Source organism: Ascaphus truei, chromosome 4, assembly GCF_040206685.1.
Source record: "Ascaphus truei isolate aAscTru1 chromosome 4, aAscTru1.hap1, whole genome shotgun sequence".
NCBI classification, from domain to species: domain Eukaryota; kingdom Metazoa; phylum Chordata; class Amphibia; order Anura; family Ascaphidae; genus Ascaphus; species Ascaphus truei.
This window is the reverse complement of record NC_134486.1, coordinates 60789111-60815081: the sequence shown is the minus strand read 5'-3', so window position 1 is coordinate 60815081 and position 25971 is coordinate 60789111. Positions and strand designations below refer to the sequence as shown.

At 44.5% G+C, this 25971-nt stretch overlaps 2 protein-coding genes across 5 annotated transcripts in view; one reads left to right on the top strand and one right to left on the bottom strand.

Annotated features, from left to right (window-relative positions):
• The window catches only part of GTF2A1L (general transcription factor IIA subunit 1 like), a 409851-nt gene that overhangs the window by 18474 nt on the left and 365406 nt on the right, over positions 1–25971 (bottom strand). The window contains exon 10 of one of the 4 annotated variants that reach the window (XM_075595848.1): positions 14223–14250. The exons of 2 other annotated variants lie outside the window; for them this stretch is intronic. In XM_075595848.1, coding sequence (XP_075451963.1) covers positions 14238–14250 — 13 coding nt within the window. In that variant the 3' untranslated portion in view covers positions 14223–14237. Of the gene's footprint in view, positions 1–14222; positions 14251–21748; positions 21804–25971 lie in introns of those variants that run through there. One more of the 4 variants, XM_075595846.1, reaches the window with a different exon arrangement.
• Positions 1–25971, top strand: part of LHCGR (luteinizing hormone/choriogonadotropin receptor) — a 177673-nt gene that overhangs the window by 54017 nt on the left and 97685 nt on the right. The window contains exon 3 of the mRNA XM_075595844.1: positions 19187–19261. Coding sequence (XP_075451959.1) covers positions 19187–19261 — 75 coding nt within the window. The remainder of the gene's footprint in view (positions 1–19186; positions 19262–25971) is intronic.

Here is a 25971-nt window from a genome sequence, read left to right as displayed (position 1 = left end):
CCCATCCACACACCCCCACCTTGCTACTCTGCCATTGGACCCTCTTACCTATATATACCCTGCAGCTTCATTAACTCGTCGGCTGAGCATAGAACCAGTTGTTCTCATCACTCTCTGCCTCCCTAGTCCTGTCTTGTCCTGTCTTGTTTTGCAGTCTTCCTCGTGTACCGAACCGGCTTCCTCTACGACTATCCGCACCTCTGGCATCCCGAACTTGGCATACGGCAATACGTCTCTCCGCACCTCTGGCACCCCGAACCCGGCAAACGGTAAACGATTACGTCCCTCTCTCTAACCCCGGACTTGGTGAACAGCATCCTCTACCATCCATACCTCTCCTGCCCCGACTCGGACTCCCAGACCATTCTACTCTCAAGATGTGCCCTCGTGGCTGTGGGTGGCGTTATATCCTATCCCACCTCAGCACCGCCTCGTTTGTGGTGAGCTCGTCCTGACAAACGTGTACCATAGGCATGAAGGTTTTTATGTAATTTCCGACATATGATGCATCATTCCTTGCTTGAAATAAGTTTTTACGTGTCCTTCATGTTGAATACCGATTGATACCATTTAAATTAAAACAGAATTATGCGTTTTTTGGGGGGTTTTTTACAATGAAACATCCATGCTGCATGCTGATACAGTACATAGCAAATTAATTTGCACTAACACCATTAACAGTCTTTCTCAGCATTTATACCAAAATGAATAAGGCGGATGGTTTTGATGCAATTTTAATTGCTTTTGAAACACACAGAAATATTTTTATTAGAACAAAGCAGTCCATTTCTGTGCGCCAAAACAAATGGAAAAAAAATGTTTTTTACACAGTTGGCGCACATGGAGAAAGTTGAGGTTAGTATATTGTCACACACAAGCGTAATTGAAATTGAATTTGATGTACGCAAATTGTGCACTAAAAAAAAAAGTCATTTACAATGCTTCGTACATACAGTACAGTAGGCCCCAATAACTTCTCAAAGTATAGTAACATCTTAAAAATTGAAGCAGATATCATGGTAAAGAATAGCTAGGGTCTTCAGACAAATACGAAAATATATTTAGAAAAAATCAATAAAGACTTAAAAAACAGAAAATTACAGTATTTGTTTTGAACATGAGATTGTGTTATAATGAACAATAGACGAGTTGTCTTGCCTGTGAAATTACATTTTTTAATATCACAGAAGAGTGAACTTTCCCAAAAATGCAGTTTAAATCCATGGTGTTCAGGTGGTATAACTAAACAGTAAACTCTCTAGCATTTGAGATATGTCTCAGTGAGATTACCTTTTCCGTCCCCGTGGCCGGCTGGTCAGCCAGTCTCTCACGCCGTTCTCTTTTGAAGTTATTCCAACCATTTCTGCAAAGCTTAATGTAGCCCTCTTCCCCCCCCCCCCAAGTGAGATTGGGGTGGGTAGGTGTATCTGACTACTTCTCAGTGTGGTGCGTACCTATTTGGCAACCAGGAGAGCTGAGCTTCCGCCATGGGGAACCTGGGGTATGTACTTACACTCGGTGCAGCGCCCCCACTGATGAGGGTTCCCAACGGTGTGGGAGTGTGCTCTCACCAGAACAACCATACAGTAAATACACACCGTGTGAATAAACAGTATTTACTGAGCATGAACTATAACTTCAATAACACTCTCTTTGCATAACATCAAACAATATATGAATAACAGTGCATCACTCTGAATGCATACCATCCCCTCACCCACATGTCCATCATCACATTCCCCTCAGTCTCTTGAGTGTCCACAACAGTAAAGAAAGTGTGTGTGAGGGATAGCGCTTCCCTGTGTTGGGGTCCGGTGGTGCACTTAATGTATACTACCTCCCTGACCAGTCCTGGTCAGGAAAATCCTTGGAACTCAGCAACACTGCACAGTGATCCCACGGCGTGCTGCACTGCTCTCTGCAGGAATGGATGCACACGCTGACTCCACAGGGGAAAGAATCTCCAGCCGGAATGATCCTTTATCACAGTCTCTGATACATGCTGTACTGACAGTCAGGTAGTGTCAGACAGAAATCCTCTTGCTCTCTAAATATGGTGAAGGAGTCCCTGTCCTAAGGCCGACCCTATACCATACAGCTTCCTCTGGCGTCATAGGGGACTAACTGGGCCCTGGGGTATACCTCTACCCTAGTCCCTGCATGCAGAAGAACTCTCCCTGTAGCTTCTGTCTGATCCCAGACTCTGGCAGCTCACCACGTGCAACTGCACTGGTGATATAACACACACTGAACAACTAGAAAGAAACCCCCTTCTTCCTATGAGGGGCCCCTCACTGACACAGCCAAATAACTGCTGTGGCTGCACTTCAAAGCCACACTGTATCTTCTAGTCAGAGCACACAGCACAGCAGCTGTGCCACTGACTAGACTTACACACACCTACGGGCAGGGTCCCTATCTAAGGGGCCTTCCCTAAGAACTTACCCACTAACCTAGTGGGGAGTGGGACCTACCTGGGACCTGGGGGTAACCTGGCCTAGTATAAGAGCCTTGCTCCTTACACACTTCCTCCCCCTTCCTGCTCCCAGCTCCAACTGCCAAACGTGGTCCCCGCAACATTGTAGCCTTCCTCCACAGGAGAAGCTGCAAAACCCTATCTGCTGGCTGGCTGCACGTGATGTGGGTGAAAGGGCAATCCCCAGAGGCTGCTGGGAATTGTAGTCCACTCAGGACCTCTTTAGCATTGGGACCGCGTGCACTATCTTTACTGCACACGCGCAATCCTGTAATGGCTACCGCGGTGGTTCTACGCATGTGCGACCTCACGGCAACCTTAACATTGCTGCCGGCACTCCTGGCACTGTACAGTGCGTGCGCAACTACACTGCGCAACCGCGAGCTCCTTCAAGATGGCGGCGCCCTGTAGCTGATGTTGCTGGCAGCCCCCGGTGACGCGAACGCCCCCGCAGCTCCCCGACATACCACGGGGGTCCCTGTTCTCCTGCGGTGGTAAGGGGGGTCAGGAGGAAGCCTGCTATACTCTCACCCTGGTGAAAAATCCAACGTCCCGCTTGGGGAACAACGTCACTCAGCATAAGTTTATACAATAAAAATGCAGGGCATGATATGTACAACTTATCACACTTGACTCTAAACAATAGGGTACAGTTCAGTTCACATAAGATAACCAAGGCCAGCTGAGTGTTAGCTGCTTTCTGAGACCATTTGTGGGGTGTCCCTAACTGAAAATGTGGGGGTACCTCACTTTGACTTTTGTGAGCTTCCGCAAACTCATGGTCAGGTGCAACAGTCACTGGTTCCATACTGCTTCCTCCCCCTGGTGGAAGGAATAGCACAGTGTCTCTTGGCCAGACCTTTACCCGGCCATCTGCGGCATGGATGCAGTAGGCCTGGAGATCTTGACGTTTTCCGCGGTCCACCACATGGTGAATGGAGCGCTCCTTTTTGTGCTTAAAGGAGGCAATTTTCACTGAATCACTCACAACACAGTCCTTGTCCCTAAAAACTTGGGAGGCTTGCACTGGGAAGCAAGCAAGTAGCAATGTCTCTGTACTCAAAGTCTCTGTACTCAAAGTCTCTATTTCATCCTGCAGGGGGTAAAGGGTTGATACCTTACCACTGCGGTGATTCACGGTGGCCAACAGGTCCTCGAGGACGCTGTCAGTTCCCACCTCGGCTGTCTTGGAACCTGTCCCCGGCACTTCTGGGGCAGTCCACTCACTTTCTGGAAACTCGGGAGCGTTGGATCCCAGCCCTGGGACCAGTTGGGTTGGAGCGCACGGGCTCACACTCAGTTCATGAGCCTTACTTGGGGCCTTTTCCACGGCCGCCTCCATCGGAGCCTGTGGGGAGTAAGGAGGTTCCTCACCACTCCGCTGGCTTGCGATGGGTTCCTCTTCCTCTAGTCCCATCTACGGATGTCCCTCCGACACACTGGGATTTGCCACGGCCGTGGGACTTTTCCGCGGCTCCGGCCGCATTAGCGCTTGCTGCCGAGGGATGTCGATGTGCAGCGGGCCCAAAGCAGGGTCTGCAGCAGATGCTTCAGCTTCACTAGGGTGGTCCGCCGCCTGGTGCATCACCACGGCTCGTTTTGGTCGCTGGAATCACTAAGAGAGGATGGGGGTAGAGACACCTTACCCTGTGATTCCGGAATCTGCGGTTCAGGAATCTGCAGTTCTGAGTGTGGAACCGAGTCTAGAACAGGGGTGCACGGACCCCCTGGAACATCTGCTACAGCACACTGACTCGGTGCGACCACCGCGTCACAGCTGTCCATTTTGGTCAATGTAGCTTAAAAATCTTGTGGTTCTAGAGCAGAGTCTAGGACCGGGGTTGTAGCACGTGGAGCCTCCGAAACTTCCATGGTTGAGGTAGAGGGGATAACAGCATCGATTACCCCAGTAGAGTGGTAATTCGCATCTTTCTCTGCTGGTTCTGGCTCTGGAACCAACTCTAGAACCGGATCTGGAACCGCGGTTAGAGTGCTCGAGCTCTCAGAAACTTCTGTGAGGGGGGTAGAGTGATTAGCTACACGGACCGGCTCAGTATTAAAGTCGACCGCTTCTTCCTCTGTGGATTCTGCAGGCTGGGGCATAATAGGCTTCAAGAAACATGCCCCGCAGCAGGTACATTCGGGCTCCCACACCAGTTCGCCCCTAGAATAGTCACAGGTGGTACTAAAACATTGTATACACATTTCTCCTTCCATCTCGGTTGTCTTGAAGCCTAGCGGGAACTGGAATAGGTCGACTCCCTTGCCACAGGCTTCCTGAAGGCAGGGACACATTAGCGCGAGTGCATCTATTCCGGGCAATTGCCAGCCCATATACACGTTAGAGTGTAACCCCTTGCAGTCTATTTCATTCCCAGGGGGAAAATAATCTGTTTCTGCAACAGTGTCTGGAACATCACTTTGGACACACGGGTCCCCTGAGGCCTCTGAAATCAGGACAGACTGATTAGCATCGTAACTCACTTTAGTAGAGAAGTTTGGCTCCTCTTTCTCTGCGGGTTCCGGCATCCGCAGCAGCACTGGCTCCAGGAACTGGGCACTGCAACCAAAACAGTAATGTCCCCAGATCAATTCGCAGCCTGGCAAATCACATTTGGAACATGGATATTTGAAACACTCCAGCCCTTCCACCTGTGCCACCGAAACGCCGGTTGGAAGCTGAGAGGGATCCACGTTCACACTATCAGGTATAATTAAGTCCTTTTGTAAGCATGGACACAAAAGAACGTTTACTCCACTCATTCGCCAGGCTCTATACAACTGAGGGTGTATGTCGCTGCATCCGTTAACTCTCTTATGGTGAACAGAAGTGGCTGATTGCTGCTCAAGGCACTCCCTCCCCCTGGTGGACTCTAGAGGAGGGGTACATTCTGTCAAGGAATAGTTCTGGGTCTGTGCTGAGCCACTCCCATCGCGAGGGCGGGGCTCTGGTTTTCGCGCCAATCCTGGGCAGCTTTCTTCAAAGTAATTCGGCGCCGCCTTGAGCGCAGCAGCACGTGCACGCTTCTAACTTGGGGAAAGTTGCCATGGCGCTAGGTCAGCGTAGACTAAAGGGTAACCCTCAGGGGGGCCACCTGGCATAAACAATGTGGACGGTGCCTCTGTCAGGCATATATCCCACGTGGGTGTCACCACAAAAAGTATCGATCTCCACATGGACATGGGGTCTTGATCTTCATCTAAAATATGCATATGATCACAGACCTCCACGTCTGATATATTTGCGGGAAGGCCTCCTACGGCTACCACACGGCGGGGGTTAAAATCTTGCCTCAAGGCCCAGGCGAGGACCTCGTGTCCGGACTTAACAACCATGGTGGACAATTTGACAAAAAAAATAGAACAGGGCACTCCAGGTCGGGCTCTCAGCAGCGCCTCCAAATGTAGCCCTCTTCCCCCCCCCCCTAAGTGAGATTGGGGTGGGTAGGTGTATCTGTAAGGGATCCGCTCCGCGGTTTACGGTTTGCCTCACCTTGCAGATATGTGCAGTCTTGGAACACTTCTCCTGTGATTTACTGCAGCCTGGATTCACTCACCAAAGCAATACTGCCACACACTCCCTCTGATATTTACTGCAGCCTGGATTCACTCACCAAAGCAATACTGCCACACACTCCCTCTGGTATCTACTGCAGCTGTGCAGCCTATAACTGCAACCTAGACTTGCATTCACTCATTGGAGCAGTACCTTCACACCCCCCTTCGGGGATTGGCCCGCTGGCCTTTAAGGACTGCTTTCCCACAATGCTCCCTGCCGAGCATAGTCCTTACCGGATGTCACTTCTGTTCTGCCACAAGCTCCCGCTTGTTCTCCTGTGCTGAGGCGGAGGTTTCCCCTGCGTCCTTCAGCTTCCTTTCTCCTGTGCTGAAGCGAAGGTTTCCCCTGCATCCTTCAGCTTCCTTTCTCCTGTGCTGAAGTGGAGGTTTCCCTTGCATCCTTCAGCTTCCTGTTCTCCTGTGCTGAAGCGGAGGTTTCCCCTGCGTCCTTCAGCTTCCTGGTTTCCTGCACTGAAGCGGATGTTTCCCTGTGTATCTTCAGCTTCCTGTTTCCTGGGGCCTACTCTTTCCCTAATATAGAGAGGCCGTGTCCTGGTTCTTGCGCTGAAACGGAGGATTCCTTAGCCCGCTCAGGACCATTGCGCTGTAGCACTGGTTTACCCGTGCAGCTAGGCGGTGTGCTAATCTGGTCTGTCTACCACCTCCTGAGACCAGTACCATGGGCCATGGTCGCCGCACGCGCAGAGGCCACCCCCGCGCTCCTAAGCTGAAGCGGGGCTTTCCTGACTACCTGTTGCCGAACTCCTGCTTGGACAATGTTTATCCTGACGTCTCCTGTCCTGACCCTGGCTTGTACAACGACGATGCTGTCTTCTCCTATCCTGATCCTACTAAGTATGACTACGAACTGCGCAATCCGGATCAGCTTGCGCGGTCTAAGGTCGGTGCTTTTACAACCCTACCTCAGCCACGCGGTCCGACCCAGGTTTGTGGCGAGCACAACCGTGACAGTATCTGACTACTTCTCAGTGTGGTGCGGTACCTGTTTGGCAACCAGGAGAGCTGAGCTTCCGCCACGGGGAACCTGGGGTATGTACTTACACTCGGTGCAGCGCCTCCACTGATGAGGGATCCCAACGGGATGGGAGTGTGCCCTCACCAGAACAACCATACAGTAAATACACACCGTGTGAATAAACAGTATTTACTGAGCATGAACTGTAACTTCAATAACACTCTCTTTGCATAACATCAAACAATATATAAATTACCAGCCTCAGTATGTCTCTAACTCCATTCATATATCTCCATCTCTCCTTCCTTCACCACTTCTCTGTTCACATGAACTCCTTTCTTACCTGCGTCCTCTGACACCACACAGCTATATCCACTGCACTAAAACACACCCCTACAAATCCTCCTCACACATTCTCTTTCTATCCATGCTTCTCCTCCTTGCTTCTGGGGATATCTCTCCCAATCCTGGTCCCTGTCTTATTCCTACATGCGCTCGTCCTCGCCTGCCAACTGCAACCTCTACTCATTCTGGTGTCAACCCCTCCAACCTCACACCCATCCCCTGCCACCCTCCCTCCTCTCTCCCTTTCTCCTGTGCCCTTTGGAATGCTCGCTCCCTCTCTAACAAGTTCCTCTCTGTGCATGACTTCTTTCTCTCTCACTCCCTGCTTCTCTTTGCTATAACTGAGACCTGGCTCACTCAGTCTGACTCTGCTCTGGAAGCTGCCCTCTCCTATGGTGGCCTTTCCTTCTCCCACACTCCGCGCACTGATGGCATGGGTGGAGGCGTGGGGCTCCTGCTCTCCTCTCTCTGTCGTTACCGAACCCTTCCTATTCCTCCCTCTCTTGCTTTTCCCTCCTTTGAGGCTCACACTGTCCAGATTTTCTCTCCTCTCCCTGTTCATGTGGCGGTCATCTATCGCCCACCTACCTCTAATCATCCCCCTTCTGCCTTTCTCTCTCACTTTGAATCCTGGCTCTCTTTCTTCCTCTCCTCAGACTCCCCTGTTCTTCTCCTTGGGGACTTCAATTGCCACATTGATGACCCCTCTCTCCCATGGGCTTCCCGCTTTCTTTCTCTAACCTCTTCTTTTGGCCTTCAACAGTGGACTGCAGCCAGCACCCACAAGGATGGCCACTAATTAGACCTGGTTTTCACTAAGAACTTCTCTCTCTCCGATTTCTCCATTTCCCCTTTTCCTCTCTCTGACCATCATCCCATCTCATTCTCTCTATCTCGCTTCTCCCCTTCTCCACCTCCATCTACACCCCGGTTCTGCAGAAACCTGCGCTCTATTCACTTACCTGCCTTTGAGTCCACTTTAGGCTCCTCCCTCTCCTCTCTCAGCTCTGCTACAGACCCTGACAACCTGGTCAGGAACTACAACTCTGTCTTATCCTCCTCTCTTGATCTACATGCCCCACTTTCTCTCTGCCGCACTCGCCCTTCTAACCCTAGACCCTGGCTAAATTCCCACACACGCATGCTGCATTCCTCCACTCGTTCCTCTGAATGCCTCTGGAGGAAGTCTCACACTCTCGCAGACTTCCTTCACTACAAATTTATGCTATCCTGTTTCAACTCGGCCCTCTCGCAAGCTAAACAAGCCTACTTTCCTGCACTAATCAACATGCACAAGTCTAACCCACGCCGACTGTTCTCTGTCTTTGATACTCTACTCAAACCACCCTCAGCTGCCTCTCCTTCCTCCATCTCCGCTCAGGACTTTGCTGACTATTTTAAGGAAAAGGTGGAATCCATACGTCAGAACATCCCCTCTGTTTCTTCTTCCCATCCTACACCTCTTCCTAACTCTCCTCCTGCCTTCCTTGACTCTTTTTCCACTGTCTCAGAGGAGGATGTGTCGCTGTTGATCGCCACTTCTCCCTCTACCACTTGCCCTCTTGACCCCATTCCCTCCCATCTCCTAAAACCTCTTGCTCCTACTATAATCCCTACGCTCACACACATTTTTAACTCCTCCCTCTGCTCTGGAACCTTTCCATCCTCCTTCAAACATGCAACAGTCATACCATTACTCAAAAACAGCAAGCTTGACCCTACCTGTCTTTCTAACTATCGACCTGTCTCCCTCCTGCCTTTTGCCTCTAAACTCCTTGAACGTCTTGTATCCTCTCGCTTGCTCCATTTTCTCAACACCTATTCTCTCCTAGACCCTCTACAATCTGGCTTCCGCACTGCTCACTCCACGGAAACAGCCCTCTCTAAAATAACTGACGACCTCCATGCTGCCAAAGACAGAGGTCATTACACTCTGCTCATATTACTCGACCTCTCTGCAGCATTTGACACCGTGGACCACCCTCTTCTCCTTCACATTCTCCATACTCTTGGTATTCGGAACAAAGCTCTATCCTGGATCTCATCCTACCTCTCCCATCGTACTTTCAGTGTCTCTTCTGCTAACACCTCCTCCTCCTCTATTGATCTCTCTGTGGGGGTACCCCAGGGCTCTGTCCTGGGACCCCTTCTCTTTTCTCTGTACACACTCTCTCTAGGTGACCTAATAACATCTTTTGGGTTTAAATATCACCTCTATGCTGACGACACACAAATATACTTTTCAACACCTGACCTTACACCTGCTATACAGACCAAAGTTTCTGAATGTCTCTCTGCTATATCATCCTGGATGGCCCTCCATCGCCTTAAACTCAACATGGCTAAAACAGAGCTCCTCATACTTCCTCCCAAACCTGGCCCTACTACCTCCTTCCACATTACTGTTGAAACTACGATCATCCACCCAGTAGCCCAAGCACGCTGCCTAGGGGTCACACTCGACTCCTCTCTCACATTCGCCCCTCACATTCAAAACATTTCTAAAACTTGTCGCTTTTTCCTCCGCAATATAACAAAGATACGCCCTTTCCTCTGTTGCTCGACTGCTAAAACTCTGACTCAGGCCCTCATTTTCTCCCGTCTTGATTACTGTAACCTCCTGCTGTCCGGCCTTCCTGCCTCTCACCTGTCTCCCCTACAATCTATCCTAAATGCTGCTGCCAGAATCACTCTACTCTTTCCTAGATCTGTCTCAGCATCTCCCCTCCTGAAATCCCTCTCCTGGCTTCCAATCAAATCCCACATCTCACACTCCATTCTTCTCCTCACTTTTAAAGCTTTACACTCTTCTGCCCCTCCTTACATCTCAGCCCTAATTTCTCGCTATGCACCACCCCGACTCTTGCGTTCTGCTCAAGGATGTCTTCTTTCTACCCCCTTTTTATCTAAAGCCCTCTCCCGCCTTAAACCTTTTTCACTGACTGCCCCACACCTCTGGAATGCCCTTCCCCTCAGTACCCGACTAGCACCCTCTCTATCCACCTTTAAGACCCACCTTAAGACACACTTGCTTAAAGAAGCATACGAATAGCACTGTGAACATTCTGAACACATGATACATAAAGCTTGGCCCCCTGCAGACGCACTTACCAGAACTCCCTCCTCCTGTCTCTGTACGTTCTCCCTACCTAGCAATTAGATTGTAAGCTCCTCGGGGCAGGGACTCCTCTTCCTTAATGTTATGTTTGTCTAAAGAACTTATTCCCATGATCTGTTATTTATATTATCTGTTATTTATTCGATTACCACATGTATTACTACTGTGAAGCGCTATGTACATTAATGGCGCTATATAAATAAAGACATACAATACAATACAATACAATAACAGTTTATTTATTTATTTATAAAATATTTTACCAGGAAGTAATACATTGAGAGTTACCTCTCGTTTTCAAGTATGTCCTGGGCACAGAGTAAAACAAATAATACATGGTTACAAGTACAGTTACATAAATGAACAGGGTATACATTATATACAAGACATTGCGTGCACAGTTAAAGAAAATATATATTATGAGCGTATGAAACAGTTACAGACCAGGTTAAAATGTGAGACAGCCTTAGATTTGAAAGAACTTAAACTGGTGGTGGATGTGAGAGTCTCTGCTAGGTTGTTCCAGTTTTGGGGTGCACGGAAGGAGAAGGAGGAACGTCCGGATACTTTGTTGAGCCTTGGGACCATGAATAGTCTTTTGGAGTCTGATCTCTGGTGATAAGTGCTGCAAGTGGTAGGGGTGAGGAGCTTGTTCATGTAGCTGGGTAGCTTGCCCATGAAGAATTTAAAGGCAAGACAGGAAAGGTGAACTTTGCGCCTAGACTCTAGTGTTAACCAATCTAGTTCTTTGAGCATTTCGCAGTGATGTGTGTTGTAGTTGCATTGGAGAACAAAACGACAAATTGAATTGTAGAGGGTGTCAAGTTTGCTAAGGTGGGTTTGATGAGCTGAGCCATATACTATGTCTCCATAGTCAATAATTGGCATTAGCATCTGCTGTGCGATACGCTTTCTGACCAGGAGACTTAGGGAGGATTTGTTCCTGTAAAGTACCCCTAGTTTGGCATAGGTCTTGGTTGTCAGGGTATCAATGTGCATCTCGAATGTTAAGTGGGAGTCAAACCATAAGCCCAGGTATTTAAAACTAGTGACAGGTGTTAAGGTGGTGTTAGCGTTGGTTCTAATCAGGAGCTCAGTCACTGGAAGCTTTACAAATTTAGTCTTGGTCCCAAATACCATTGTTACAGTCTTGTCAGTGTTTAAAAACAGTTTTCACTCTGAATGCATACCATCCCCTCACGCACATATCCATCATCACATTCCCCTCAGTCTCTTGAGTGTCCACAACAGTAAAGAAAGTGTGTGTGAGGGATAGCGCTTCCCTGTGTTGGGGCCCAGTGGTGCACTTAATGTATACTACCTCCCTGACCAGTCCTGGTCAGGAAAATCCTTGGAACTCAGAAACACCGCACAGTGATCCCACTGCGTACTGCGCTGCTCTCTGCAGGAATGGATGCACACGCTGACTCCACAGGGAAAAGCATCTCCAGCCGGAATGATCCTTTATCACAGTCTCTGATACACGCTGTACTGACAGTCAGGTACTGTCAGACAGAAATCCTCTTGCTCTCTAAATATGGTGAAGGAGTCCCTGTCCTAAGGCCGACCCTATATCATACAGCTTCCTCTGGTGTCATAGGGGACTAACTGGGACCTGGGGTATACCTCTACCCTAGTCCCTGCACGCAGAAGAACTCTCCCTGTAGCTTCTGTCTGATCACAGACTCTGGCAGCTCACCACGTGCAACTGGCACTGGTGATATAACACACACTGAACAACTAGAAAGCAACCCTCCTTCTGAGGGGCCTCTCACTGACACAGTCAAATAACTGCTGTGGCTGCACTTCAAAGCCACACTGTATCTTCTAGTCAGAGCACACAGCACGGCAGCTGTGCCACTGACTAGACTTACACACACCTAAGGGCAGGGTCCCTATCTAAGGGGCCTTCCCTAAGAACTTACCCACTAACCTAGTGGGGAGTGGGACCTACCTGGGACCTGGGGGTAACCTGGCCTAGTGTAAGAGCCTTGCTCCTTACACACTTCCTGCCCCTTCCTGCTCCCAGCTCCAACTGCCAAACGTGGTCCCCGCAACATTGTAGCCTTCCTCCACAGGAGAAGCTGCAAAACCCTATTTGCTGGCTGGCTGCACGTGATGTGGGTGAAAGGGCAATCCCCAGAGGCTGCTGGGAATTGTAGTCCACTCAGGACCTCTTTAGCATTGGGACCATGTGCGCTATCTTTACTGTGCACGCGCGATCCTGTAATGGCTACCGCGGTGGTTCTACGCATGTGCGCCCTCACGCCAACATTAACATTGCCGCCGGCACTCCTGGCACTGTACAGCACGTGCGCAACTACACTGTGCAACCGCGAGCTCCTACAATATGGCGGGACCCTGTAGCTGATGTTGCTGGCAGCCCCCGGTGAACCGAACACCCCCGCAGCTCCCCGACATACCACGGGGGTCCCCGTTCTCCTGCGGTGGTAAGGGGGGTCAGGGGGAAGCCTGCTACATTAACAACATGCTTCCCAATACCCAATCCATTGGGTTCAGCCACAACTCTCTGCAAGATTTTTCTTGAAGCCAATGTGATCTGTGCCTGTAAAATATGGATTTCCACAGCTATTTCAAGGTTCTTGGACCTAATGGTGACCCTTATTTTGGATTCTGAACTGCTTCATGTTTACAGTTGACTGATGCCAGTAGTACATTTCTTTGATTAACTTTCTGTTGTTAGTAGAATTGGATAATAACTACTCTTTTGACAATTTTAGATTTTTTTAAAAATATTGTACCTTCCCTATGATTTGCAGCACCTAACAACAGTTAAACTATACCTACTGTAGCTCTTAATCCTCATCATTTGCACATGACTATTAGGCTTTGTAATACAAAATCATATATGGATATAAGAAGTTGTACTCAGGATGTGCTGAAATACCCATTTCCACATCAATATTGTATATGAGAATAGCACATTTTCTACAGCTGTAAATGTTTCAGACATAAACGAGAACTCTTTTTTTTACAGCTGAAATATTTCAGAAGCTGCTGCTCACTTTTGAATCTTCAATATACAGCATGGGTGTGAACTGGCCTTTAAATAGCTCAATGTTTTCTTCTTTGGATGCATCCAAAAAAGTCAGAGAGAGATAACATACTTAGGGGGTAATTGTATAAACCATGAAGCAGCCGTTCGGGCTCTTTTCTGCCGAACATCTCCATACAAGTCAATAGGGATTTTGCACATCAGAGTATATAGGGGCTTATTCTGTAAGCTCCGATAGTGCTGAACTGTGCAATCTGCACGGAAAGACCCATTGACTTGAATGGGGATTTCTGTGCAGATCGCATGGCTCAGCACTATCGGAGCTTACAGAGTAAGCCCCATAGACTTACCCTTTTTATGGTAACAAACAGAATAAAAGTGGACAGAGTGGAAAAGAAAAAAAAGGAATTTATCAGGCAAATCAGCTGATTCATTAAAGCATGTTTTAAATATTTTAACTATCATTACAAGTAGGTGAAAAAATGATACATAGCAGCGTTTCACAAGGGACCATGAGGCATGAAAATCAGCTGCAGAATTGCACCTCAGGCGCTGGTGAACAGTAAAAAACCCTCAGACCCTTACAACTTTTTAGTCTTTTTATTTTATAAAACAAAACTACACTACCATTAAACTTGGCAGCTGTCTTGGTAATAACTCACCTACGTCCTGGGTCATTTAAACTTTTAAAACCTACTTTAAAACCTTATTCAATTCCCGGTGTCAGCTCCTTTTGACCTTCGGAAAGTCACTTTATCTCCCTGTGACAGCAAAAACACAAACAAAAAAGCACATTAAATGTGTATACCAATTAAAATAGTGAACTAATATACCAAATAAATGAGTGAATAAAGTTAAAGTGAGGTAAAAAATGGGCTAATAAACATAAGTGAAAAACAATTTAAAAACAACAAAGTGTTTTGAATAATTGGAATAAAACCGTCCCTTTAGGAATAATGGAGAATCTGCTGCTGTATCAAAAAGGATGACAGGGCACTCAAATCTAGACAGAGAGGAAACAAAGCACAAAGAACTCTCATTGTGTAGTATGTCAATATTTGTATGCAAATACAAAAACAAATTAGTCAAAGCAGTGGGTTTAAAAGCCGTGTATGGTCCGGATGGATCCACCATCTGCCACTGCACGGTCTGAATTAACCCAATGGTGGAAGGATAGCTTGGGGCGTCCCCTCTCGGCAGAGGCAAAACTTCCGTAGTAGCTGTAGAAGCACCCCTCTCCACATTCAGTAATCCACAGGGGGCTGCTTGTGAGTCCTCTGAGGGAGAATCCTTTGCTGGTTAGCTCTCCGAGTGCCGGAGCTCCTACACTGGGCAGGTGAACCTCCTGGCTGTCAACACGTCTCCAATGACGTGCCACAGATTACGTCAGGTCCTCCACGGGAGTTGCTCATAGGAACTCTACGGGAGAGTCCTCTGCTGGTTCTCTCTCTGGGCTATGGAGTTCCTGCACCGAGCAGGGGGACCCTCAGCTTATTGGCTCGCCTCCAATGACACCCCTTTCATGACATCAGGACCTCCAAAGTGCAGATTCAAAAGATCAAAATGTTCACAGGTGAATGAAACTATAACAAGTCAGTGACTGTATAGCATAAAGTCTCAAAACACAAAAGTCATCCTGGCCACTTCATCTTTATCTCCCTGTGCCTCAGACACTACAAATCATAGATTGTAAGCTTATCTGGTCAGGGACTATGTCTTACAAATACTCTTGGTATTCGGAACAAAGCTCTATCCTGGATCTCATCCTACCTCTCCCATCGTACTTTCGGTGTCTCTTCTGCTAACACCTCCTCCTCCTCTATTGATCTCTCTGTGGGGGTACCCCAGGGCTCTGTCCTGGGACCTCTTCTCTTTTCTCTGTACACACACTCTCTAGGTGACCTAATAACATCTTTTGGGTTTAAATATCACCTCTATGCTGACGACACACACATATACTTTTCAACACCTGACCTTACACCTGCTATACAGACCAAAGTTTCTGAATGTCTCTCTGCTATATCATCCTGGATGGCCCTCCGTCGCCTTAAACTCAACATGGCTAAAACAGAGCTCCTCATACTTCCTCCCAAACCTGGCCCTACTACCTCCTTCCACATTACTGTTGGAACTACGATCATCCACCCAGTAGCCCAAGCACGCTGCCTAGGGGTCACACTCGACTCCTCTCTCACATTCGCCCCTCACATTCAAAACATTTCTAAAACTTGTCGCTTTTTCCTCCGCAATATAACAAAGATACGCCCTTTCCTCTGTTGCTCGACTGCTAAAACTCTGACTCAGGCCCTCATTCTCTCCCGTCTTGATTACTGTAACCTCCTGCTGTCCGGCCTTCCTGCCTCTCACTTGTCTCCCCTACAATCTATCCTAAATGCTGCTGCCAGAATCACTCTACTCTTTCCTAGATCTGTCTCAGCATCTCCCCTGAAATCCTTCTCCTGGCTTCCAATCAAATCCCGCATCTCACACTCCATTCTTCTCCTCACTTTTAAAGCTTTACACTCTTCTGCCCCTCCTTACATCTCAGCCCTAATTTCTCGCTATGCACCACCCCGACTCTTGCGTTCTGCTCAAGGATGTCTTCTTTCTACCCCCTTTTTATCTAAAGCCCTCTCCCGCCTTAAACCTTTTTCACTGACTGCCCCACACCTCTGGAATGCCCTTCCCCTCAGTACCTGACTAGCACCCTCTCTATCCACCTTTAAGACCCACCTTAAGACACACTTGCTTAAAGAAGCATACGAATAGCACTGTGAACATTCTGAACACATGATACATAAAGCTTGGCCCCCTGCAGACGCACTTACCAGAACTCCCTCCTCCTGTCTCTGTACGTTCTCCCTACCTACCAATTAGATTGTAAGCTCCTCGGGGCAGGGACTCCTCTTCCTTAATGTTATGTTTGTCTAAAGCACTTATTCCCATGATCTGTTATTTATATTATCTGTTATTTATTCGATTACCACATGTATTACTACTGTGAAGCGCTATGTACATTAATGGCGCTATATAAATAAAGACATACAATACAATACAAAATTTCCAATGTACTGCGTACCGCGCACTATACTGTAATCGTGAAACGCTTTGAGTCCCATTGTCCCATTGGGAGAAAAGCGCTATATGAAATAAAGTTGTTATTATTATTATTACATATGTTTAAAGAGCACCAATTTCTTTCATCTCTGAAATTGACAATTTGAGCTAACTTTGCATCAGTTTTGGATATGATAGAGGTAGCATTGTGGCAGCTTTCTGTGGCAATACTAGCAAATTTTGTTGAGTTACTGAATTTGGGGAACTTTAAATAACATGTATATTGTTCTTAAACATCAGATATTGCATGCAATATAAATACAGTAGAAAAATAATCTAGTTTTTTAAATAATATTATGGTCTTTGTGTGCCATGACTTGTGCCTGGAGATTCTGCGCACAGACTTGTGTACACTGTCAGAACTGCACAGTAAAAAATATTATATTAAATATTGCGTGTTTCTGATTTAGTCTGAATTGTTATATATCAAATCCAAATAAGTAACACATGTAAGCCTACGTGCATACAAACTGGTAACACCGCTCCACATATCCTCAAAAACAAAAACATAATGATATGGAGCATAGGGAACAGTATGGATCCCTAAATCCCCTTTAATACCTTTCTTCCGCATGAATGCTGGGAACTGATTATATTATTTTGACATATGTAAGCCTGCTCTACAGACTCTACATACAAGGATCATAGTTTCTCTTATTACAAAGCCAGTTAGTTGCAGTACATTGACAACTGATAGTAAAAGGGAAGCATAATTAGTTGCTATGGCTATTTGAAGCACATCTATAAAATCTAAAGACGATCTACATAGAATGGGAAGACAGAATAGATAATAAATGTGCTCTATCTTTCCTTAAATTAGACAAAATATAACTGTAGCCATATTAATTCCTTATTTCCTATAAAAAAAAGGAAAATAAATGGAAAAAAATATAATTGCTGTAGAATCTTTTACTGGACCAACATTCATTAAAATGATACACTCTTGTATTCTCTAAACAATTGTTGGTCCAATACTGTATCTGGTTTATTCTTTTTATTTTCCTACGTTAAAGGAGCAGTTCCACTACTCGATTTCCCCCGCCCTCCCTCCCCCCTCACCTCTCCCTCCCCCCGCACCTCTCTCTATTGTTAGCTCTGGGGGATCACCTGGTTCTAACTTTCTGTTAGTGGAATTGCATAAGGACTACTTCCTTGGCAGTTTCAGATTTGTGAACTGATTGCAAATGAAGGTAGCACCCGTATCTTCCTCTCCAGAGAAAACATATAGGGGTTTCAATTTCCTGCATTACGCAGGCCAATAGGAAGCCACCATGTCATCAAAGTACTTGTACTACCTTTCCTGGCACGTATCTGGGGAACCCTGGAGCGCCCGGAACTGAAATGATCACAGTTCAGATGTGGGAAACCTCTGCATCCCATCCATGTAAAAACTAAAGGTGGAAGGGGGTCAGAGTGGGAACAGATGCTTTAATTTGCACTGACAACCAGATTCTTTAATCTGCTAATGTACTGTAATAAAATAGTATAGAATATGTTTATTATAATTACATACAGTATAGTGAATCTCCCCCAAAAAGTCATCAGTCAAGCTGTATGGATATGAATAGATACTGTATAGTAAATTTGTAGTTTAGAGTTTATATTTAAAAAACATCTCAAAACCCAATATATGTCACTATCTATCCACTTAGCCTTAATCCTGTTTACAATTCCTTAACCTGCGCAGTCTAAGAATATTCCGAAATCTCATAGAAATAATGCTCTGACATATTTTGATGTCATCATGCTGGTCTTTCTTCTTTTACTAAGCCTTTTTTTCTTCTTTGTTTCTTTTCCAAACTTCTTGTACTTCACTAAAAATTAGATCTGTTTTTGAAGTATGCTCATAAGACAGACTTTCATTAACACCAAAGAGTAGTGTACAGTAAGTGCACGAGGAAATCGAGAGAATGACATTAGCTGCACAAATTCACAGACTTGCATACAAAGTAGTTAAAGGGATTTTAATTACTGTATGTGAAAACCTAAATGTGCAGCCAATTGTTCCATGTAGGACGCAAGGCTTATTGGATTACATTTTAGTCATTCATTCTTTGTCAAGACAATTATTACAGCAAGCAAGTGTTGGTATTTGTTATAGCTTTTGGATGTTTGAAAGCGGTTATTTACTTTCCGGCTTTGAAGTTGGTTATTGCATTACTTCTTTCATCTACTTCCTTGATAACATAATCAGCTTCACTCATCCAGTCCCTCTCAGAGAACCGACTTGGAAGGAGAAAGAGATGGAACTAAAATAATTCCTGTCTCCGCTTATCTTTACAAACTTCTAAAACTATTTATAATACCATCTTTTTTTTTTTTTATTAAAATGATTTGCGTAAGTCGTTTATGGGACAAGTTTGCTGCTACAAATATTTGCAGTCTGGTACCAGTGTAATGCCTTTAATTGCTGTTAAGATGAAGCATGCCATTGTAATTGAATCTTATTGTATAAATTGTAGTCTCACTATAAGTAGTTCTGTATGTGTTCTGCCATTTGTATGTTAAAAAGTGACCATTTCTTGCTATCCACTAACATGTTCTGTTTCAATGTCAATTCCATTTTTTGGCTTTTTACAGAGCAATCTCTGAAAGTGATTCTCTGGAAAGAATACACACTTGTGCATTTGTCAATCTTCCCAACCTGACTGAAATGTAAGTCATTGCTCTTTTTCTTATTTGATTAATATTATTTTCTTAGTATATTGTGCTATGTGCCTATAGTTTGACAGCATAAACATACAAATAAGACAGGCAATTACTTTATAATACCATACAAATTAATGTGATTTTCTTAAGTGAATACAGAGATACTTAACGTATGTACTAATTTACAGTAGATTACAGTCACATTAAATATGCTGATACACTTTCATTAATGTAGCCCACAAACAGTAAAGAGATGAGCAGATGTATAATGGGAAATCAAAGATTAGATGTTTGGAGAAGGGAAGGAGTGCAAAACTTTGAAGAATAGAAAGGTAATTTTTTGATTAATGTTTAAACTTATGGGGAATTCAATCAATTCTGAGGCCGCCAACTACAGTGAAATTCCCAGTCAAGTCAATGCGAGGTTTTCGGCCCATCGAGGTACAATCAGCAACAACAGGGCTTATTGAATAAGCCCCTAAATCATGTAAACCCTTGAAAGCCAGACAGGCCTGCAAAGAAATGCAGAAGCAATGTGTGGTAGGCAATTCTGGTACACAATGGGTTGGGATGGGCAAAGACTAAAATTGATGATAGTAAGATGATTGTAGAAGAATTTTGTACATATTACTGGGATGTTATTTCGGAAACATGAAGTAAAGGTTGCAACAGTCAAGATGGGAGAGGACCAGAGTATGCATTAAAGCTATAAATCGTAGATCACAACCCTCATCACTCTAATCTTTTGAAGACAAGTCTAAATGTAGAAATGATACACAGGTGAGAATATACATGCTGTGTCTTTTGCTAGAGCATCAGTTAATAGGAAACACTTTAAAAGATTGTAGTAACAAAGGAGGGAGAGGGAGTAGGTGGTATGATACCTTTTATTGGACCACCAAGAAGTTGAAATGTTACAAGCTTCCGAACCTCTCGGGTTCCTTCCTACGTACCCAATGCAGGAGCCTAAACGTTCGAAAGCTGGTAACATATCAACTACTCGTTGGTCTAATAAAAGGTATCATACAATACCCCCTACTCCCCTCCCTCCTTTGTTACTACAAGGAAGAAAGGACCAACACGGCTACCCACCCTTTTTTCCTGCTATAAAAGATTGTGACTGGAGCAATAAATAATAGCAACAATAAACAATGACAGGAAAATAAAATAAGATAGGCCTCAAGATAAAATGAAATGTGGCTGATTCCAACACACATTTGTGAAAATAGAATACTTAAAAAAAAAATGCAAACAATGCAGTATAAATGCACTGTCACACTTGAACGTTTTAATTTAATCAATAATTTACATATAGTGTTTACATATTCTGAGCTCTTAGAAATGTTTTGACTTACAGTAGTCCCATCATTACGCCAAAGTATTATTAAGATGACCACAACAATAATATGCCAATTTATAAGACAATTCTATAATAATTAGCCATTTACTGTAAGCCAAGTGCTTTTGCTTTATACATTTAAATTTATGGCGTCTAGTCTTACTGGGTTAGTTCTGTATATAATATGCGTTTAGTTCTTAAGCACGCAGATTTGAGGTAAAATAGTAAGGAAAGTATTAGTTCCTCCATGTCGTAGACATATCGTTATAGAGCTAAAAGTCATAAACTTTGAGTAGTGAGGAAATGGTGATGAAATGTTCTTTTTGACAAGAAAAAAAATCTGTTTTTAAAAAGGAAGGTATTTTGATATGGCAAGTTCCATAGATTGTTCTGAAGATTAGGTGTCTTTATTGAGTCTTTAGAATTTTTTTCCTTTATTAAGCCTATTTTCCTGAAAAAAAAGGTAAAAAATGCACTTAATGAGCTTTACCTCTACAACAACGATATACATGTAGCACTGCTTCCTCCCCCCCCCCTCCCTTTGGGAGATCTTGCATAAGCTACAGGTGTTGTGGTCGTTGTTACCTGTGAGGGTCCAGGATAGCCTGTCACTGTCTGTAGCTATCAGAACTTATGAAGCAGGAAGGCAGAAAGATAGTCTGGACCAGCCATGGCTATATATTGACCAGCATAGGTTTGTAGCACTATTATACAATAATTAATTAGGAGGAGAGTATCAAAGTAAACTAATGTGAATGTCTCATGCTACTGTATAACGTAATTGAATATGAATGAACTGTAGGCCAAAATGTATTTTACTGTGTACCAAATTGTATTATCATGCCTTAATTTACCCGTTAATTTTAAGCCTGTTATTTTTTTGTCAAACACACTTAACACACTGTGTAAACAAGTGTGAAATTCTGTGTTTGCTGAGGCTGAGCTAATACTCTGTTATCAGAGGCACCATAGTCACAGGATGAAATGAGAGGCAGTGTAAACCCGTGTCTATAAATGGCAAGTTAAAGGTTTGCTTTGTCACAGATTTTGATATTTAATATTGGGGGGGGGGGGGGGGGGAGATGTTTGATCTCAATAACCAGTATTATGTATTTTTGTCGATTTAGTGGCTTCACCATATTTCTCGTTGATTCACAAGCAGCAGTTAATTACTTTCCTCTCAAACAGCCTGCTATTGTTCGGAATGTCCTATGATGAAATAGAGGCAAGATCAGGCATATTTACAAGTCTAGTATAGTTTCGCTGTTTACATTTGACATATATAATTATATCTAGCACAAGGAGCCTCCACACCCCTTTAAGAAACACATCAACATCAGAAATAATGTGCACACTACAAAATAGATATATATTTAATGAGATCAACAACTTAGGAAGTTCACAAGCCTATCTACTCAGACAGAACAAACTAATTTCAAGAAAGGCATAAACAATGAAAAGTAGGGTAGAAGTGATAGCTTTAGTGGTAGGGTGACCAGATGTCCCGGTTTTTAGGGCTCTGTCCCGAATTTTTGGGGTGCTGCCACGACTTTTTAATGCCGTCGGCCATGCATGTGTGATTGTCACTTGCCGGTCTCTCATGCAAATCCGGCAAGCTCAGATCATGCATGCGCAACTGGCAAATGCCGATTGCACATGCGTAGTCAGCAAGTGCTGATCGGGCATGCACAAAAGCTGCCGGCAAGTGCCAATCGTGCATGCGCAGTCGGCAAGCGCTCTTCGCGTATGCACAATCGGTGAGTGCCGACTGCGCATGCATGACATTTGTACCATTTGTTTCCGGGACAAATGTGGTCACTCTATTTAGTGGCTAACTTGTGGTTAAAAAGAGTTCAAAATTTCAGTACCACAAAGGGTTCTTTCTTCAGGCAGATTTTTTACAAATCATGGTGAAATAACATTTCATATTTATACAGGAATGATATCCTAATGTAAATCAGGATATACAGCTGTAAATGAGTGTGATACACAAAGAACCATGGGTATGCAAAAAAAGCAAATGTAAATTAGGCAGTAAATATGGAAAGGGTGTGAGGTGTCTGGGCAGATGGATATATTTATATTTCATGAGATATAAATAATTTTGCCCAATTGAGTCCTGTATTAAGTGCAGCAAAAGTTTGCATGAGTTTATATTGACGTGTTTTTCTTTCTCTCCAAGCTCTGAAATTCCCCTTCATATTTGTCACTTTCATGTCCTTGATATTATGCTTGGAGCTGCAAAAGTGTCCCACCGTTGTGTCCGATTTGTTAATGATTAATGGTGTGGCGATGCTTGTTCATTCTTTTTCTTATTGTTTGTCCTTTTTCACCTATATAAAATCCACCATTAGGACATTGTGTGCGTGTTATCAGGTGTACTACGTTGGATGAGGCATAGATGAAGGATTCCAGAATGTCATAATCCTGATGTGTGCGTGGTATAAGTATCCAGTCTGTGGTTATATTGAATCACTCTAATTCCTGATTTATCTACATGTCCTTTTTTGCAATGCTGGATTACACTAATTATTTGAAATAGGATGGCAGCAGGCACTCCAGTAGTTGAAGAACACAGGTATTTATTTAATAAACCTATCCAATGATTGGATCAATATGCTTATTCAATAAATACCTTTTTTTCTTGAACTACTGGAGTGCCTGCTGCCATTCTATTTTTCACTGTTCTAACACAGGTTCTACCGTAGGATTAGACCACAGCATTTGGAGCGCATGCTCTATATATTTATATTAACACTAATTATCTGCCCAGACACCTCACACCCTTACCAAAATTCCTGCCCAATTTATTTTTGATTAGCCTTTCCATGTTACTTTGTGCATCACTCATTCACACCTGTATTTCCAGACTTACAACAATGTAATTCTTGTATAAAGATGAAATGCTATTTCAGCTTCATTTGTAAAAATGCCTGAAGGGTCCTTTGTGATCCTGAAAACTTACACTCTTTTTAACCACAAGTTAGCCACTAAAGCTATCACGTCTACCCTACTTTTCTTTGCTTATGCCTTCCTTGAAATTAGTTTGTTCTGTCTGAGTACTGTAGATAGGATTGTGAACTTCCTAAATTGTTGATCTCATTAAATATATACCTATATGTGTGCACATTTATTTCTGAAGTTGATGTGTTTCTTACCACGAGTTAGCTATTAACTACCTTACTGTTTTTGTCAATCCTAGGGGCTAACACTGAACCATCCTCTATTTAAAAAGGCATAACATATTCTATCTTTTTATTCTGGAAAAAAAAATATTTTTTAAATGAACTGACTAATACTGACAATATTTATGTTCTGAAAACAAAACTTCACAACTTGGTATAGTGTGATTGCGAGTGGAAAAAAAACAGTTGGATATGTACTTACAGTAAGTGAGAATGCGACAGTGTTGGTAGTAGTTTATTCGGTTAGAAACTTTGGTTGGCTTCTTCCTATTGTAGAATGTGCACGGCAGAGTATATCAAGGATCATATTCAGAAAAAGAGATTATAAGAGTGTTCTGATTTTTTTAGATAGTAAAGAAGGCTGGGAAGTGTTTGATATTTAAAGACCAAGAACGGCTGTGACTGAGTCAATGTACCATGGTGCTTTGCACTATTATTTGTCCCAATTTTCTCCTCTTGCACAATGAGCATTTTGGGGATTAAGTGGAGGAGAGTCTGAGCAATATTATAATAAGCTATATTAAAAGTTGGGCCTATAAACAGGTGCAGTTTTTTTCTCCCTTTGAGCCAAATAAATCTGCAATGTCTAGCTGGCCTCTGCTCTAAATTCAAGAAGCAAGATTTGAAAGATTCATACATTACATTTAGATGTCGGAGAAAGAGGGGAGAAGGAGACGAGAGAGGGGAGGGAGAGACTATGTATATCCCCTTAACACATGGAGAGATACCTGTGGGGATAAAAGGGGGAGCAGCGCAGCAAAGTTACCTGAGAAATATGCCAATAGGATATGGAAATTATATTTTAGTGACTCCTATTAGCATATATCTCAGGTGTGCTCCCTTTTGTGCACACGTGTCTTCATATGTTGTTGGATGGGATATACAAGCATTAACTATAATGGAGCTCTGTGGATGTGTTGTTACAAGGCACATCTCTTTTGCATATCAGAAGCACTAATATCAGTTATAGGTAATGCAAGGCCTTTAACGGCTGAAAATAGCACTTAACACTACATTCGTGAGATTTGAAGATACCCATTAACACTTAACAATACGTTAACTTAAATTAACATCTCGTTAAATCAATAACAGGTCTTTGTGCGTTAACTAATATTAACTGGGGTAATAATGTCTGCTACAGATACTACTGTAGCCATGCTGTAAAATGGCTGCAGTCATCTATCCTGCTGACAGTAAGGCCTGGTAAGTTATGGGCATGCCAGCAGTAATCATGGAGGTTTGCCCTCACACCCTGGTGAGGTGCCCTATGTATGGATGGGAGTGGTCATAGGCTCTGACTCCATGGTTAGTGATGTCAGAGTTGTGCCAGCCCCCAGAGGATACATAAGGCACAGCACTGATCAAAAAGTTAGGATTAGGTAATAGGTTCTTCCCAGTTCAGGAAGGAGCGAAGAGTGATTATGTTATAAGCTGCTAAATTATGAGACTGTGACCAGGGACCTGGCACAGGGTAGATACCCCTACGGGGATAGGGAATCCCTAATCAAGGAGGAATATACCTTTCAGAGGGAAGCCGCTGAACAATTATGTGTGGCTAAAGAACACTCACTGCAAGGGGCAGCTAGCCCACATCCATCAATAAAGATGACCCTGTTGAAATATACTCTTGTGTGTAAGTGTGGAGTAATTGCACAGAGAGAAGCACCACAGAGGAGTTCCTCACCAGGACCATCCACAAGCTCAAGCTGGGATCCTGATGAGGTGGAGGCGCTGCACTGGATCTAGGTAGGACTCAAGCACACTACCTCAGCTGCCTGTCTGGGTTGGCAATCCCCACACAACATCATGCGGGAGACTCAGGAGTCCTGTTGCCAACAGGTGCACCACCAGACATCACACTGTAATGAGGACTGGTTAGACCACAGGGGCCAATATGAGATTGGGTGGGTCAGGCTAGTCCAGAAAACCCGTTACATTTGGAGGCGCTGCTGAGATAGACCTGTCAACAGGACAGGCTTTTGCTAGGTCACTTGGAAACAGGGAGAGTGTCTGCTGCCACTTTGTGCTGCATTGGGACGGACCTAGGGGTAGTCAGGGGGCTGACGGAGTTTGTCAGTTCGCAGGGACGACTTAGGGGCCTGAAAGGAGTTGGGGGTTTGGAGCCGGGCTATAGCTGTCCTAGTCACCTTGAGGTAGTGCTAGTTGGTAGGATGCCTAAAGGGATAGCCTGT